The sequence below is a fragment of the Ixodes scapularis genome, unplaced genomic scaffold, assembly GCF_016920785.2.
Source record: "Ixodes scapularis isolate PalLabHiFi unplaced genomic scaffold, ASM1692078v2 PGA_scaffold3__209_contigs__length_174095766, whole genome shotgun sequence".
Lineage (NCBI taxonomy): Eukaryota > Metazoa > Arthropoda > Arachnida > Ixodida > Ixodidae > Ixodes > Ixodes scapularis.
Genome location: NW_024609868.1, coordinates 26,168,935 through 26,187,749, shown reverse-complemented (window position 1 = coordinate 26,187,749; position 18,815 = coordinate 26,168,935). Strand labels below are relative to the sequence as shown.

General features: G+C 48.0%; 1 protein-coding gene across 1 annotated transcript in view; it reads right to left on the bottom strand.

The window, feature by feature from the left end:
- The window catches only part of LOC8024382 (E3 ubiquitin-protein ligase UBR4), a gene marked incomplete at its 3' end in the record, with an annotated part of 100,128 nt that overhangs the window by 74,407 nt on the left and 6,906 nt on the right, over positions 1-18,815 (bottom strand). The window contains 11 exon segments of the mRNA XM_042292359.1: positions 334-533; positions 1,798-1,918; positions 6,615-6,876; positions 8,289-8,479; positions 10,689-10,748; positions 11,420-11,690; positions 12,332-12,513; positions 12,686-12,873; positions 14,478-14,616; positions 15,993-16,093; positions 16,843-16,940. Coding sequence (XP_042148293.1) covers positions 334-533; positions 1,798-1,918; positions 6,615-6,876; positions 8,289-8,479; positions 10,689-10,748; positions 11,420-11,690; positions 12,332-12,513; positions 12,686-12,873; positions 14,478-14,616; positions 15,993-16,093; positions 16,843-16,940 — 1,813 coding nt within the window.

Genomic DNA, 18,815 nt, shown 5'->3' with positions numbered 1-18,815 from the left:
GAAACCACTTAGTGCCTAGTTCAATTCTTGTTGGGAGCATTATTGTATTTATGTTGGAAACGATTGAAAGACTCGGCATGCTGCGGCTCACCGTCTACGCAGACAAGCACCACCAGAGCTTCGCCCCAATCAACATCATTCACCACGAGGAGATGCGGTTGTTCTTTGTTTGCCCTACACGAGCACGGGAGCATGTGCTCACATGCACGTGAGCGCGTGAGCTCATGAGCAGGAGCATGTGCACCCAACAGCGGACGGACATACGGACATGGCTAGCCCCTAAGGAGCTTCGCCCCTAAAACAATGATTGTCTGCTATAGAGGTCGTTCTCACCCCGTGGGGCTCCTCTTTGTCGGGGATGAGCGCCCTGCCCTCAAGGAGCAGGCTGTAGAAGGGGCCCTTCCCCTCGGCGGCCTCCTGGTCGGGGCCCTTGGCCTGCGGGCCCCCGGGGGTCGGGCTGTGCTCCCGGGGGGCCAGGGTCTCCTCGAACCAGTGGCCCAGGATGGGCTCGCTGTCGTCGTCCGAGATTGCCCCTGTGTGTGCCACCACTCTTTGGGGTTTTTGGGTCCTCCGGACAAGCTAAGTCCGTCGTCGAGCATTCCACAATTGAGAGGAGGTTTAAAAAAAAAGCACTAAAAACAGCCGGAAGTAGTATTTCAATTTGTCGATCAAACCGTCATATGCCGAATTGCAATGTATAAGAAGCGGTTGGTTTCTGTTACTTTTAAAGTGATAGTTTTACCAGTGACACTTTGCGAAGATTTCGGTGTCAGCGTTTGTCGTCTGTCGTAGCTACGAAGACGGAAAATCCCTTCTTTCCCCTCAAGGCAAGAGGAGAGTGAAGTCGGGTGTTGCCATTGCCCACGCCGTGCAAAGAGGGAAGAGAGGAGGGCCCGAACAACCCGCCAATAACAGCGCCACGTCGAGGAAGCGTCAGCGGAGTGTCTTCTCCCGTCGTCTGCTAACAATAACTTCAGGACAGGTGTTTTCTAACATTACTCACGTTACAGAAAATACCACCTTGGCGGTATCCAGTCGCTACGCGTAATGATGGAGGGTTTTAGAAACTTCCACCGCATTTCCTTTCACTATAACATCTCTACTTCTTGAACGCAACCTGAAACATAAAAAAGGTTCTGCCAAAACTCGTCGCCTTGAATTCGCCTCCTTGCAAAGCTTAGCCACGTTTCTATGTATGCGTACCCCTCTCTGCTCATCGCTGAGCATCAACAATACACCCTCCCTTCACCACTAACAAAACCGGGAAAACCTGCACCCTCACTTGCGTCGGTGCAGGTTTTCTCATCAACAAGCGAAGGAAGTAAAAGGGATAGCTGTAGCATGTGGGCAAAATAGTACTGTCCACAGATATGTGATGACACCATTTTGTCCGCACTGCGCGAACATGCAACAGCTATCGTTTCCACTTTTTCGCACATTGTAAGTGTAAAAAGCACCCCCTTTTTTTCATACTCAAATTAGTTGCGTAACATTGTGTTGACACGGACACATGCAAACGCACTCTGTTGATTAATCACGTGACGTTATGTGACATTATGGTGTCAAGCCATGGTGTCAAGTGACCTTACATCCCACTAATAATCACATTAGTGTGCAGTAGTGAATCAAAACTACATGATACACACTAAAGACTCCGGGCTAGCAGTTGTACTGCTTCAGTTAAATTTCTCTTCTACGTCTACAACGTGAACCAGCGTCAGCCAAGACCAACCTCAAGTTGTTTGAACACTCAATCTCGAACACGCTTGAAAAGACATTTCTGCAGCACTGCCTCACCTTCATCAGCACTGCTCTCGTCTGAAGTGCTGAAGTCTTCCTCGTAGTAGGTGTTAGAATCTGAGGTGCTGAAGTTGTCTCCGTCAGTAGGATGCTTCTGGATGCGCTTCAACATCCCTGCCTGCACCATACAGAAATTAACAGCACATAAGGAATTATCAAATACCGTAATATTTCGAGAGATAACCCATCTAAAATCTAAAGCAAATATTTTTGCACCAACCAATGGTGCAAAAAAGCGGAGTATGCATTGGATCTCCAGTGGCGCCACAGCTATGTGATATGTACCTGGCGGCATGCGGCAAGATCATCGAAGACAACCTGAAACATACAAGCGTCCAGGCGATTTTCCGTTACGTGGACGACTTCTTAAGGCGGGACACGGGGCAAAAACGGCAATTTTTATCCAAAAAACGGGTTTTCAGATTTTGTTTGTTTTCGATTCCTTGGTTAATAAAGAATCTATTTACAAAATATTATAATGATCTGTGCCCTAGAACGCGAGAAAAACATGTTTTATTGAGCGTCGGTGGTGGACGCACTCCGCTTCGGAAGCGAAAAAACGGCCCGCAAACGCCATTTTCAAAGCGCGCGTTAGGCGTGGAATAGGCCTAGCGCCGTGCACGTACCCCCATTGGAAACGTCATTCTTTGCTCTTTCAAATGCTCATACTCTCTTCTGTCGAGGGTGCGCCAAAGCACGTGCAGCAACAAAAGAAGAAAACATGATATTTGAGAAATGGAGAAGCCTCATTGGCTGGAAAAACGAAACTCGAGCTGCGGTTGGCGGAAAGGCCAACACATGTCTTTCTCGCCGCATTCCGCGTCGCCATCTTGCCTGGTGTTGTGACTTTCCGATTGCCCGGCCGCTTCGAATATCCCTGCCATTTCGGATGTGTATTTTTTCACCTAGAAAATGCCATCAACGAAAAGGAAGACTTTGCAGTCATTCGGAACGCGGCGTCGCTTTTCTAAGCCAAGAGGCCGGCACAGTAACGGGCGGCCAGTCGGGCTGACGCCTTCATCTCCATGTTCGCCTGCCGGACCAGCGAAAACGAATGTCTCACCTCTGTGCGACGCGGCGTCAACGGCAGACACCCAACCCCTTCCGATGGAGGATGATACTCTTACTGCCTTCGAACGGAAGGCAGCGCTTTTGAACAAAGACGACCCATGCGCAAGTGTGTCGAACGACGCCGGCGAGGAACGGCAAACGACGCCGAGCGGATACCACTTCATCAAAATGACAGCCCTACATACTTTGATAGCCGCTCTTTCGTGCCCTACGTGCAAAGGACAGTCGCTTGCGCTCAGGGAAACTGGTACCGGCGCCAGTCTTCACTTTGCAGTCTCATGCAGTGTGTGCGGCGATATCGTCAAGGCCGGGCATTCGCCGGTCGTCGCGTCAACCCGGCAGCCGGAGTTGCCTGTTCGTCTCGCCGTTGCAAGCAGGAACTGCGGCATCAATTTCACAAAGTTAACGAACTTTTTCGGGGCCATGGATTCCCCGGCACCGGTGCATCTGAAGACATATCAGTGTATCGCGGACAAGCTGCATGTCGCCGCTATGGATGCTGCGCGCGAGTCCATGAAGGAGGCCGCCGAGACGATAAGGAACAAAAACGGAGTCTGAAACAGCAGTGACCTGGCAGACACGTCCGTGAGTTACGACGGCACCTGGCACAAACGAGGCCACACATCTCATTTCGGACTTGGAGCCGCGATTGATCTGGAATCGGGCCTCGTGCTCGACTTTTCAGTGCACAGCAATTATTGCCATGGCTGCAACTTAGGCCCGAAAGAAGGTGAAACAGAGCATGTGCAGTGGTTGGAGGGACACAAGGACGTCTGCCAAAAGAATTTTAATGGCTCGTCGAACGCTATGGAAGTTGCTGCTGCTGCTGCTATTTTCAGCAGATCAAAAAAGCTCTATAACCTGCAGTACACTACGGTACTTTGTGATGGTGACAGCAAGTCATTCATGCATGTCTCCAAGCTCCAGCTGTATGACAAGGAGATAGTAAAAGAAGACTGCATAAATCATGTAGCAAAGCGAATGTTTTCTGGAATTGAAAACCTAAAAAAAATGAAGAAAGGCCTGGGAAGCAAAGGCAAGGTTACAAAAGTTGTAACCAAAAAGTTAACAGCTTATTATGCTGCTGCGCTCAAAGACAACGCTCCCGACGTTAAAAAGATGCAAAAGGGAATCTTTGCAAGCCTTCTCCACTCATACTCGACGGATGCAGAGCCTCGGCACAACGCCTGCCCTCGTGGTGAGGACTCTTGGTGCCACTACAACAGGCACCAGGCCCTGTTAGATGCGGGGAAAGCAACAAAACCGCAGGCGCACCGCCCAGCCTTCTCCAAGGCTATTGCCGCTGAGCTTGTGCCTGTCTACAACAGGCTGGCAAATGCGGACTTGCTCGCAAGGTGCTCAAGAATGAAGACACAAAACACCAATGAGTCTTTTAACGCGCTGGTGTGGAAGAGGTGCGCCAAAACTGAGATCGCATCTTTGAAGACTGTGGAGACAGCGGCAGCCCTTGCTGTTCTGAACTTTAATCATGGTCCACAGGGCGTGGGAAGAGTGCTTCAGAAGCTGAATATTGCTTGTGGCTCGTACGCTACCAAGCACATGGAGCAAGCGAGGAACTCGTGCCTGTCCCGCGCGCGAGCACAAGCACTTCAGTCCTCAAAAGTGGCCAAGAAGAAGCGGAAGCTTGATGCTCTTTCTGCTGAACAGCACCGTGTGGACCAGGAAGGTCCAACATATGCTGCTGGGGGCTTTTGAAATTTTAGGCCCTAGAAATAAACTGGGGTACTTTGAAAACTTTAAATCGAGTTTTCTCATATTTTGTTTTTCTGACAAATATTGATCTTAGGAAGACTATCGTTTTGATATCAAGTGGCAAATATGCCTTTAATAGAGTTCTTCTTATGTGAAATTTTATGAGGAAGGGGGCTGCTATGAGCTTAATTTTTCTATATTTACCTTTGTTGACACTGAAAAATTGTAATTTTCAATGACCAGTGAAAGCGATGAAAGTGTCGCTCATGTTCGTACAATGTTCTTGTTGCAAAAATAGCTGAAATGTGGTAAAATGACTCCATAGCCCCCTGCTATAGGCATTCCTAATTCCATCAAAGACATAACAAGTGTGGAATTCCCATTTATTACAAAACTATAGTTTTCCTAAGTAGACACAGTCACTTTCATCTTTGAAGTTATATAGCTTCTAACAAAATGAACATAGAGTTTTAACAGTTGGCACAGTTGGTCCTGGGAGCAATATGATTGCCCCCTGCAAGTTTCATTAAAATCAATCGAGCGGTTAAAAAGTTAGCTTTTTGGGTAGTGTTTCCCCTTAATACTAAGTGCCACGGAAGTCGACGACCAGACAAACGGAACCAGAGACACAGTTCTTAGATGCTTCAAAGAAAGTTGCCCTGACTTGGTGTCCACCTATGAAGCACCTGTCGACAAAAATATAAAATTTCTAGATCTCAATCTGACTTTCAATCAAGAACACGTGTGCTGGAGGTACGAACCCCGGTCAGCGAAAGGATTTCTGCCGTTCACATCCGGACATTCAAGAACCATCAAGAGGAGTGTCGCTAGCACGGCTCTAATCTCTGCCCTACACAAATCGTGTGAGCATCAAATAGGGCAAAGTTTTGAAAAACAGATGTGCCGCCTACGAGAATCGGGATACCCAACTAGTCTTATGATGCCAGTCTGTGAAAACATCTGAAAAAAAATTGAAGCATACAAGTCAGGCAAACAGAGACGCAGACAAAACTCGAAGGAAGATCGTGGTGCTACCGTACATTCATGGGATCACCCACAAATTGAAAAAGATTGCAGCAAGAAATGACGTACAAGTAGTATGCTCCGCGCCCAACAAAGCATACTATATGTGCAGTGAAGTGAACCGAAAAAGAAAGAAAAAATCCTGCAACACGGCCCACAGAACGCAATATCTCCCATGCTCAACAGGAGTGGTGTACCACATTCCCCTGTCTTGCGGGAAATGCTACATCGGCCAAACAGGCCGATTTATCAACGACAGAGCCCGTGAGCATGCAGCGTCTCTAAAGGGAACAGCGGCAGGACATCTGGCAGCTCATTGGAGGACTTGCCAGTGCAGTGTAGCTTTGAACAGCACCACCGTTCTTGGAAGAAACAACAATCCTCATGCACGCGAAATGCTCGAGGCGCTCGCCATCGAGGAGCACGCGAAGGACTGTGTCAGCACGCCATCAATCACCATCCACAAAAAAGAAAGACAGCACCTACAGAATGTCACGCCCCAAACAACAACAGCACGAGCTTGTGGCGGGTTAGTTCAAAAACAATAATTTGCTAGGAATACTGTGCGAATTATTTGTACATATTTTTTGTATAAGTGTAAATATCGGGAGTGATCTTTATTAGTGGAATAGGGTAATTTATATAATACGTTATTGTGCTCCACTTGGGACTCAAAAGGAAGGAGCAAAAGCGCAAGGAAGAAGTTTACACTAAAACATTGTTGGTAGTCAGCTGCATGTCATATCCTGTCCTTTCTGTCTTTGTGTTCTAGATATTTCTAAAGTTCAAGCTGATATAATTACAAGTACTGCATCGGCACTCCACTGCATGCGACCTGGCCTTTTTCTGTTTACTCACATAACGCAGCGGCGGTCATTGCTGACGCTAGTGCTGGGTCGGTGCTGACACTGGCGCCAATGCAGCACTGCCTTTGCGCTATCTCCGCGCTGTGCTGCATGTGTGAACCTGCCCTAAACGTGCCAGCGACCGAAGAAACGGCGACTCGCCTTGCGGTAGGATACCGAGACCAGGTCAAAGAGCAGCGCCGTGAGGTTGAGCTGCATGAGCACCGTGACCCTCATCCAGGCGGAGTGGGGCAATGTGACACCCCGCAGGAAGGCCACGATCTGGTCCGCCCCTGGAGTGGGCGCCTCCTCCCCCTCGTCCGGAGCCGCTCCGGCCTCCAGGCGCAACTCCACGAAGATGCTCGTGAGCAGCGACAGCGTCTGGTTGGCCAGGGCCACCGGCAGCACTCCAAAGCCCTGCTGACTATAACCAGAGGGCGTTAGCAGAGCAGTTGCACAACTGGCCAGGAGATGGCAATCGAAAGTAGATCGTCGCCTTAAAGCAAACCACAAGCTGTTCCCAGAATTGAGTACATTTAAATACAATGTAACTGGCACCGAGAATAGGAAGCCACTCTCACTTTCTGACCAAATGCAGATGAGTATTACGTCTCAATTCCAAAGCAAATCTGTTCACTAATGCAACATGTTGGGTGGATGACCGTTATCTTTGGCAAAAACGGAAGAAGTCGCCTTCCCAAGGGTGAATGTAAATGCTCCGAATCCTCTCTTCAAACTTTCAAAGAGAGGACGCATGAGAACCTGCTTTTGAGGAGCCAAACCGACCTCCGTTTGTAGGACACAACCGCTACAAACCGGCTATCTGCTCTCGGCTAAAAACCTACATCGACGGCACCTCATTGTTTGCATTAGGTCTTCAAGACGTGGCGTGCCAGATCTTCAAAACCTCTTTCCTCGAGACAGAGTTCCGATGAGGCAACTGACCAATCGTGGTGCCTCACTTTTTTACCCATCAAGAACACATTGACGGTGTTGCGGTTACGCTACAGTGCATAGAACGTGACTGGTGTGTTTACCGCCCTGAACCCACCACACATCGAAAGCGGTCCCGAAGCAGCATCAAAAATGTCACGATTCTAGCAGTCGGTCGTAGAAATGCTGCCGAAAAGAGCGAGCAGACATGGGGTTTGCTGTTGCTGCTGCGGAGTCCCATCTCGTGTCCGCCTCGGTTTCCGTCGACTACCTGACTTCAGGGCGACCTACCATTAATGTGGCCAATCAAGCGGTTTTCCCACTAAATTCGGCGGTTTTCCGAATCGTCTGGCAGAGAAAAATCGCCGTATCGCAGTTGGCGGGATTTTCAGCGGCTTTTGAGATATGTCGGCGTGCTTTCTGGTGGTTTAAAATGGTCTCCAGTTTACACTTATCAGTCATAAATAGCTCGATGTCTGCAGCAAGTTGGAGTTCTGGGGTTGTTACTCTTGCATACTCTCGACAGAACTGTCGGCAGTGAAAGTAGTGGTCACGGCGCCATTGAGGTATTATGGGGGTAAAAACCAAGCACGTTGGAGCAAATGTCGAAATGTGGCGTTCAAATGGTCGTTTTCGGCCTGTGCCCTGAATCTAACGGTTTTCTGGGGATTTGTTTGACGGGGTTTCGATTTTCGAGATGGCAATTCTGCCCAACAACACAACCAGCGTTTGCCGCATCCAGCTAAGCCACCGCACCACCGCGGCAAGCAACAGTGTGACACTTATACGACATCATCGGGCGGAAAGCAGGGGACCACGTTTGGGGACACGACAAGCAGACCAATCGGAGACGCATTTCAGGCAGCGCAGTTATGCTGAGGGGAAGGGGGCGGTCTCACTCACATCCTAAGCAGGTTCTGCTTGATGCCCGCAGACTGGTCCCTCGTCCGGGTGGGCGTCTGATCGGGGGTGCCCCTCCCACGGGGCCCCGCCCCGTCCTTGCAGGCTCGATCCAGGAAGGTGTTCACTCCCAGGATCACCTGGAGGCCCCTCAGCAGCAGCCAGGAGGTTAGCAGGTGCAGGTTCTGAAGCACCTGCACAGCGACATTGCCAAGGGGTGCTTTCAGAGGGCTACCAATGGCCAGTGGTGCCCAGGTAGCGTGCTAGAAAAACGCCCAACTTGGTAACCCTAGGAGCCAAACCCCGGAGTAATACCGTTCTGCTCCAAGGCGCAAGCCAGTGTACTTTCCTCTGGCATTTCTGTGGCCAAAGAACCGGCGGCGAAGCAGGGTGTCTACCAAGTTGACATTTTCAAATTCCCTGAGTTTTCCAGGTTTTCCCCGAGTACTTTTGTGAAATTCCCCGAGTGACGCAGAACTTTGTTTTAGGTCAAGATGGGCTGACACCATGTCGCCAGATGCTGTCACTCTCTAAAAAGCATGTTATAAAATAAAAAAAAACGACATGATACAGTTTTAATGGTAACAAGTAACTTTTATTGGATTTAAAAAGAAAACAGAACGGAGTGGTTAGTAAAATTCACAGCGAATAAAATATAAAAAAGCTAAAATGAGGTTTCCGTGACCCCCCCCCCTCCCCCCGTGAGGTCATGTGACCTCAGGGGGGTCACGTAACCTCAAGGGGGGGGGGGGGGGGGGAGGGGGGGGTCACGTGACCTCAAGGTTACGCCGACGGCGACGCCGCTCAAGCCGGAAACAGACGCCTAAGAGCTGCACTCTAAAAGAAAAACGGGAGCATTATTGGGGAAAGAAATAGGTAAACAGGATAAGGCATTCAATGTGCAATTGCTCAACCCTTGTCAACACACTCCACTTGACGAAATAATTTTTTTTTTTTTGCTCACTTTATTTTGGGGTTAAGGAGTCGCGCAACAACAGCGGTGTTCGGCAAGAAGAGCGCGCGCGACTGTTTGAAGCGCGGGAACTCCCTACCCTCCCTACGCGCGCGGGTGCCCTTCCCCTTGCTTTTGCCATCCTCCACTTTTTTTTTGTTTTGTTTTTATTCTTTTTTTATAGAATTGCGGTTTCGCTGCATATCCCCGCGTGCGCGTATGCTGGCTTGGCGGTCTGCCAGCCCCGCAACCCGAGCTATGAGCTCCCCGCCCGGGCAATCCGCAATCCGACCCCAGGAGAAGCGAAGGACTGCCGTGCTTGGGGCCCTGCTTCGTCTTCGCTACATCGCTTCGTCTTCGCTACATCGAGTGTCCCCGCCATGGGAGTTATGGGCGTTCGATACAGAAAAACAACGATTTTCTAGGGGATGTTTAGACTGTTACATATAAACAATAATTCGAAATACACGGGTGTGATATAACCGAGCTCGACTGTACGTTAGGTCCATTCCATTGATATCTGAAGAATTTTGGACTGTGAGAGTCCATCTGTAACACTTTTAAAAATAAAAAAAATATTTAAAAAATTCCCTGATAGAAGCACAAATTCCCTGAGTTTTCCCTGAGGTTTTCCAGACTATTCAAAATCCCCGAGAATTCCCGGTTTTCTCGGTTAGTAGACACCCTGCGAAGCCTAAATCTGGCACTTGTTAAGCAATTTAGGCCCCGAAGTTGCCCCGTGAAACCGAAAAAAACGGAAGTGAAGCCCAACTTTGGCACTTGCTTGGCGACTCTAGTCGAAGGGAGGTCAAGCTTGGCTCCGTCTTGGCTCTTCCAAGCATTATAAGGCCCGCAAATCTCAAACAAAAACCAAATTTCGGCCAAAAGAACTGTGCTACTACCTGGGTCACCATTCAATTATGTCTCTCTTCTGCCGGTTATTTTAGCCGTGCCAGACCACAACAAAAAAATGGAGAAAGGTTAAAAAGTAGCCAGTCATAAACACAAAGGCCCGTGTCGGTTGCCACTAACGGCCCAACAATTGACATAGTTTCAGTTCTGGTAGCTCGAAATCTGGTTCATTGAAAGGGACCTGAAAAGTTTATCAACACAGATTATGCCTGTTATACGATTGAGTCAAGGGTAACACACCAGTGGCACCTTTCTTTTCTATGTTTTCCAAGACTAAATTGAGTGCAATCCAAACTTGTGTTCAATACAAGGGCTATCAAACTGGGTCAGTATTACATTAAAGATGTTCCTTGCTGGTTATAATCTCGTTTCAGAGTGACCGAAATAAATTGGCCACAGTGGACAAAGAAACGAGCCAAACCCATGACAAAGAAACGAGCCAAACCCAAAACCTGGGCTATCAAGAGCACGATAAAGAGATACAGCTAGCAGGAGAAATGAGACGGATCTTTTTCACGCCAAGAAGTGTGGGCACTTACGTGACCTCCGGCTCTTGTTGATGTCCTCAGGGTACTTGCAATGGTGTTGTAAATGTCCAACTGCAGACGGAAAATTACCAAGTCTATATGGATGCACCCATGCTTATTCATTCATCGGCTCAACCTGGCCTGACAAACTAAAGTACTGATGAAGATATGTTTTCTGTATTTAGTCGAAAAATCACAAAAATTAAGCATCAATTAAAAAATCTCCACCACACCAAATTCACCTTTTAGAGGATTCAGGGGAGGCAAAATAATGTTTTCATAAATTCTCAAACTTGATAAAAGCCACTATATGGATGTAAAAATATTTAAATAAATGTAATATTGGAATGCTCTACTACTAGAGTGAAAAAAGAGAGGAAAAGAGCTTCCGCGTTAGTGCAGTTCCGGCGGTAGAGCCCGCCGAAACTGCCTAAACGATGAGAACGGCGTGTGCCCTTTCCCTTTTCTACCCCGTTAAATCGGTTAAAATTCCCGCGGAGGACGGCCGGTTTTTTTACCGCTATCGGGATCTGGCGCGTGCCCTTTGCCTCTTTTACTCCAAAGATCCCTTTAGAATGCCTGGATATATGTAGACGGCACTGCAGTCAAAGAAAATGGAGCCGCCGAGAGAGCCTTTAACGGAACTATCTATATGCGCCACTTAGCCCAATCGTGTTTAATGATCTTTCCCTCAAAGCTTCGTTCAGCGGTACGAACAAGCGACGAAACGACGGGTAACGCACGCAGGCCTCGACGACCCTCGCAGCAGCCGCCAGGTGTCCCTCGTCCTCCCAACAGGAGGGTGCCAGGAGGGCCCCGGCACCAGCCCCGCTGCCCCCCTTGCCCTGACCCGTGACCCCGATGATGCAGACGGCGGCCGTGACCGCCACAGCCATGTGGGCGCAGCCCAGGGCCAGGCTGGTCAGCTTGCACAGCCGGGCATGGCCCAGGGGCTCCAGCACGGGCAGGCCCAGGGCCTTGCACACCAGCAGCACGTCGCTCAGCAGGTTCTTCCTGAGGGGCGCCGGAGAAGGACCACTTGGAGACGAACCAGTCGAAGGCGAACCAATCGGATGTTATTCGGCCCACCAACACACTCGCGGCGTTCCTTGTTTTAAAGACAGGAATGCGTGAAGGGATGTATTCTGTTTTGACGTAACTTGGCAAAGGGCAAAAGCTACAGCCCCCGATCGAAGCGACGGAATGAAGCATGTGACAGATCTGCATGGGGTGCCTTCCAAAGGTATTCTTCCTTTCCAAAGCGGCGCCCACTCAAACCGATACGGCGACTAAAGGCTAAGTAATAAAGTAGTAACTATAGCCTGTTGAAGGTTAAAAAAAGCGGGACAAACTTCCTCCCAAAAAGCCCTCTACTCTTTCCACTTCAGCAAGGCGAACGACGGAGATGAGACAAGGGGAGAGGAGGGTGCCACCAATAATTGCAGCCAGAGAGCTTGGTGAAAGAAAGTTGTCCTGTTTCTCTTAACTCGCAACAGACTATAATGGCTATGGAATGTCCACATCCGAATGCACCGGGCCCTCCTCGAAGCGGGGAGAGGAGCGACTAGGAGCCGACAAAGCTTACTCGGGAGTTGTTGCTACTCTTCAACGTGCGGGAAGCGCGACAAACGAGAGACCGGGTCAGGCAGACTCACGAGCCGGTTAGTACAAGGCTGCTGGTCAGGCAGTCTGGGATCATGTTCCCGCCGGAGAGGAGCACCTCCTCCATGGAGTCAGTGTACTGGACCACTGACGGCAGGGCGAGGCACACGTCCAGCAGGATGTCCCCGCCCTTCTCCCTCTGCAGGCTGTGGAGGTTCTTGGCCAGGAGGAAGTTCTGCCGACGCAGGCAAAGACGAGCAAAAGGGGAGTCTCTCGTCAATAATCGGTTCGCTCACCCCAGGAACACTGAATAAGCTGCGATGCACAAGCGAAATGGGAAACTAAACACACAGATTGGAGAAGTGTTCTGGGCAACGTCATAAAAAGTTCTGTCGGGAGGGCCCCACCTTGGCCTCCATGCCGGGGTCAATGATGTGGCTCGAGCTGAGGTCCAGCTCTTTGTCCAGCTCCGAGCCCAGGTCTTGCTTGGGCGGGAGGGGCGTCTCCAGCAAGGGAGTGGTCAGCTGCTCCAGGATGGCACTGCTCGGGTTCAGGCGGAGCTGCCGCACCTCCCGCGAGTCGTCCCACGACCGTTCTGCATCGGAACGGCGTTCCTCCCCGTTCTAACAACTACTATCGCTAAGCCACGCTAAACTGCTTTCCATTTTTAACTTATTGTCTTTTGAAGGAATTTGCGTGTCTCTTGAGACTTTACGGTATAAGAAGATTGAAAAGTGTGTTCTTCCATTCTATTGTAAATGTTGTGCCATCTGTACTGCTCTGCCGTGCAGAATTGGCAACACCTCCAAGAACAAAACACTCATGGTCCAAGAATGATAACTAGAGGTGCCACAAACTTTCGTTGAGTCTCGAGGTTCGGCTGGTTCGACGAACCTTCAAACTTCTGGCGTGATTTGACATCTTTGCGCAATACTTTATGCAAAGATGTCAAATTTTTCAGAATAAACTATTATACGATAGCTCGTTTTAAATTTTGGAGAATAATTAACTAAGTTTAAGCAATATAAAAATGAGCATGACCTATCAGATTAAAATACAGCACCCATCATCATTCATTAGGTGCACCAGCCCGTTTTCAATGTAGTATGTGGATGAGCACAATGGTCAAACTTCTGTCTGACTTTACATTGAAAGTTAAAAAAAAAGTAAAACCTGATCAAACTCAAACCTCGACAGGTTAATGACACCACTACCAATAGCTTCCAAACTCGGGGGGAAAAAAGTGAAAGCCGCTTACAACTCCCTGTAACGCCGAATTAGAGCACAGCTCTTGAGGAGGAGGAGGGAAGGGCACTGGGGGGGTTAAACTAACCAGGGGGGGGGGGGGGGGCACGTGACCTTGGGGGTCACGCGACCCTCAATGCCGATGATGTCATCACTGACGTCGCTGATGATGTCATCAGTGACGATGACGATGCGGGTAGCGATGACGTCATTAGTGACGTCACTGATGACTTCACCAGTGATGATGACGATGATGATGCGAATGTCGGTGACGTCATCAGTGACGTCGCTGATGACGTCATCAGTGATGATGACGATGACGATGCGGATGCCGGTGACGACATCAGTGACGTCACTAATGACGTCATCAGTGATGATGACGATGTGTATGGGGATGTCGGTAACGTCATCAGTGATGATGACGATGACGATGCGGATGCCGGTGACGTCATCAGTGATGATGACGATGACGATGTGGATGCCGGTGACGTCATCAGTGATGATGACGATGACGATGTGGATGCCGGTGACGTCATCAGTGATGATGATGATGACGATGTGGATGCCGGTGACGTCATCAGTGATGATGACGATGACGATGTGGATGCCGGTGACGTCATCAGTGATGATGACGTCATCAGTGATGATGACGATGACGATGTGGATGCCGGTGACGTAATCAGTGACGATGACGTCATCGGGGAGTCACGCGACATCGGCGGGGGTCACGTGACCTCGGGGGGTCATGTGACCTCGAGGAGGGGGTCACGTGACCTCAGGGGAGTCACGTGCCCCCCCACGAGGTCACGTGACCCCGGTGGGGAGCTCGCGCGGTGCATTATGGGACATTTCCCATGATGCACCGCGCGGTTACGCCGACGGCGACGCCGCTCAAGCCGGAAACGGGCCCCTAAGAGCTGCGCTCTAAAAAGAGAAGGTGGATGGCTCGCTTACCAGCCCCTTCTGCTTTAGGCACAAAGTTGGTGGGGACCTGAGCAGACTTGAGCATGGACGACAACGTGTTGAGGTCCGACTTTGAAAGGGAACCCGCGTTGGAAATGCACAGGCCCCCAATGAGAATCATGGTCAGGCTCTGCATGAGAAGAGAGAAAACTCAGTTTGTTACGAACGGCAATAAGGCGATTGCCCTTTCTCCAAAGAAAACATGAGACCACGTTTGGACTGATGCTATGTGGCACTCAGAATGACGCCTCGGTGAGCACCATATATAGGGGAGGGGGAGGGGGTTTGAGAGAAAAGAGGATTAAATTTTTTTCGTCATAGAGAAATAAATTATGCACGAGGAAATGGCGACCAATAGAGCTCGAGAACACATGGAGATGAATGGTGAACGCTGCCCGGAATGCCTCCTATTTTCTCATTAAAACTTTGCAAAAGTATTTGACAACTTTTGAAACAGATAAGGGTTAGTTCTGAAACTGGAATCTGGACCGGACCGCTGGCAGCACATGTGAGCGGACACTCTGCGTACAGCTATGCGGGGTTTATTTTTGCGTTGAGAAGAACACTGATCATTTTTCTCCCCCACACCTGGTAGAATATATATTCTAGAGCTTAAGCTCTAGTACTAGAACTAAATCCAGCGACACTTTCCCCACAACTGTTCAAAAAGGAATGGGTGAGAGAAGAATGAAAGCAACGCATGCACATGTTTAAAGCATTCCTATCTCCCAAAGTTGTGTTGTCCCGCAACAACAAAAAAGAATTCACTCTGGGACAACATGTGGCATAGTGCTCTTCAGCTTCTTCAATGCCACAATGTATGGCTTCCAGTACCTGCCCAAGTGCCACTGAAAGCAGCACTTCCGAGACATTAAAGGATCACTACTGGAGTCAGCAGCTGAAAGAAATGTTCTTGAGCCAAAAAAAGCTTCAAACCTCCGGTAGTATGTACAGCAACCATTAGATTAAGAGTCCAATATTATTTTTAAGCCTATGCAGCAGGACAGCTTAAAGGAGATGTGTCATAAAATGCTTTTTGTCATATTATAGAAAAAGGTTACTTCGAAATATTACATAGTAAAAAAGTCTTATAGTTCCTTTAAACTGCCTCTTAAGAATTCAGTCAACGAAGAGCTGACGTAATCTTCACTAGGTTTTCAGAAAAATTCTGGAATTCTGAAAAGTGACCATAAGGCAACTTCGATTTATGCTTCATCTAACTTGCATAAAACGTACAGAGGAATGATTGAGGGGATAAAAAAACAACTGTCAGCATTTCCTTTCTCTGGCCCTGTTGTACATTTTCAGAGACAAACGAACACTCCTCACTTAAAATCTAAAAGCACAAAACGATAGCAATCACATAAAACCCGACAGCACTCCACATCACGTGCTCCTACGCTCTTGTTCTCTCGATACCTACAACCTTGCCCGCTTTACTCGGGCAGTTGCAGTTACTCCGGATAGAACCATGCTTGAGTCACAGCAAGGAGAGGCCAAACTCACTTGTGGTAGACAATTTTCACTAGGAGTCTTCAAACACTGCAGGAGGTGCCGCAAAAGGATGCGGCAGGCCTGGGCTGCAGTGCCAATCTGGCCTCTAGACACTTTTGTGCCAAAGAGAAGAAGAGAAACCATGCAAATTAATCAGGCTTTCCCTATATCAAGTAAAGTCACCATGACAGAAGTCCTTTGCAAAAGCCTTCCAACATGAAGAAGCCATAGATTTCCTCACTGCCTTCGCAACCCCTTTCAATGACCATGTATGCTCATGCCAAATATTTGCACTTATTGTCCATTAAAGAAAAACTATTTACTCCAAAAAAAAATTTTTTTAAGCACCTCTAAAGGACACGTATGTCACACAAAATAAACTTAAACCAAGAAACATTTGAGCAATATTTTTACTTGTTTACTGTGATGCATATTTCTGAATTTAAACTTGGTCAGGTTTGCCTTAAATCAATCATTTAAGTCAATACGAGTAGCTTTGAAACTGGTCTCACTGTCCCCTAATTAAGTCGGAGCACCTTAGAATCCTCTAGCACTGTAAAAACGTCATGAAATGACCCTTAAAAATCAGTCGCCAGGTGTGGCGTGCCTAAGACTTTCCAAAAATTGGTGTAAAAAGAAAGTAGATAAACTGAAATAGCAACTTTGTCTCTACACCCCCGATACACAAAAGCAGGTAGTGATTCGGCATTTCACCAGATGAATATATACCTAAAGAAGTCTTGGCTAGTGTTAGGTTGGGACAGAGTTTTAGGAAATATCTGATGATCTACAAAGAAACGTTTAAGACACATTCAACCAATGACAACATTACATGCAAGACTGCAGAGAGCGAGGAACTCACAGGAGGTTGCATTGGCGCTGATGAGGTGTGCGCTGAGAGCAGCAAACCCAGCGCAAAACTCTTTGTACTCTTCGTCTCCAGAAAACAGCACATTTTCGCTGCGATAGAAGGGACAAAACAAAAAAAGAAATGTAATAGTGTAAGTAAATGGAGACACGATATGCTAGTACAAATATGTAAATATAGTGTCACAGGGTCACGTAATTTATTGTCAGTGGATAACAATCGGTTTGAAGACAAAAAAAAAAAAAATTGCAAAGCTTGTCTTCTTTAGAAGCGTGACAGGAGGCACAAATTTAAAAGATACAGCATCCTTCAATATATTGTGGTGATGGAAAAAGTTGGTTATATGAGTGCTTTTGCATCAAGAACTATAAAGCCATGCTTGCGAGGCCATATCCCACTTTGTGCAGTCGGACGGATACAAATCTACCGTTGAAAACAAACCAGCTGTGTGTGCGAAGGAAGGACTTCACAAAACGTTTGAAACAGATAGAGCAGAAGGTCGTAGCTGTGTCTGAAATGCCACAAAATATTGCTTCTGTACTGTTTCGAAAAAATAACGAGCCGATAATTATTAAATTGAATCATTTCTAAATACAAAAATACACAGATGCAGTAGTGTAGCGACTATGCAGAAAACAGAAGTCGAAGAGTATACCAAAAATATTTCCAAAAAATACTTCTTTAAAGGAGGACCAGCAGAAATATTCTTCCGCCTGGCGGAAAGTCCTCCTCGCCCTCTTTCTTCTTGTATCGTAGCACGGCGAGGCGAGGGGAAAGGTCTCCTTTTGCGCCGGCTTCTTCTGAGAGGATAAGCCGAGAAAATCCCCATTCTGAACGACGGGCGATCGGTGCGGCAGCAGCGACCTCGTGACTTAGAGGTAGCTTCAGCTCCTATCGCGTAATCTGCCCCATTTTTCGGCGCTCACCAAGCCTAGCCCCTCGGGTGTAGGTTTTACGGAGCTGCAAGGCTGCGCCCGCGCAGTCACCGAATTTCCGCTGTCGAAGGTCTTTAGTTTAGCCCGTGGCAAAGTAAACGCATACTTGAGAGCTGCGATGCATCCCCGCACCCATTGAAGGAACGTTTCATAGATATTTTCGGTTGATCAAGGAGCTCAAAACACATGCGCGAGAAGTGGTGACTTGAATATGTAAGGATGACTCACATCTTCACAAAACGTTCCATCTTGAAAAAAACGGCTTATCACGCCCAAACCCGCCTCAAATTGGGATCGATGGAGAAGAGAACGATGTACCAGGCGCGGGTATCTTCTAGAAGGTTTCTGTTTTCTAGCAGCGAGCACAAACATTGTGTGCGTAACTCACACTATATGATGGCCAACGAATGTATGTGACATTTATATTTACGCATCCCAGCAACCACATGAGGTGAGAAGGCAGCTATGGTGTGTGTCGATACTAAAAAGTTCTAGTGGATCGTCGTTAGGTCTTGGACAACCGCACCGTATACAACAATTTATAAGCTATAACCTTTCTGTGAGCATTCTTGATCGAGTGCGGCTATCGAAGCGTCTGATGTTATAGTTCAACGTTGCTTAAATCGGCGCTATAGCACGTGCTGCCACTTTAAAGTATTTCTGACGCATTAAAAATAAAAAATAAAAAATAAACTGTAGCCTTTTTTTAACATAATACGCGTTTGTAATTTGTCTGTGCAAACACATTTTAGTTAGCACGGACAAACTATTGCCGGTCTTTCTGATTTTGTTTTTTAGAAATGAGTGATATTTAGAAAACTGTCAATGCAACTATCCAACCTAAGTGGCAGAGCTCAGTGCTAGACAATACATGTTGCTGGGCAGAAATAGTAAAAAGCGCCGATGTCGCGTTCGGGCTAAAAGTGCCACGTAATGCACGCGTATTGCTACAAGTGCGTCCGAACATTTCACCGAACGCCGTTTCATTGAATGCCGTTTCATCGAATGCCGTTTCATCGAAGCCGTTTCATC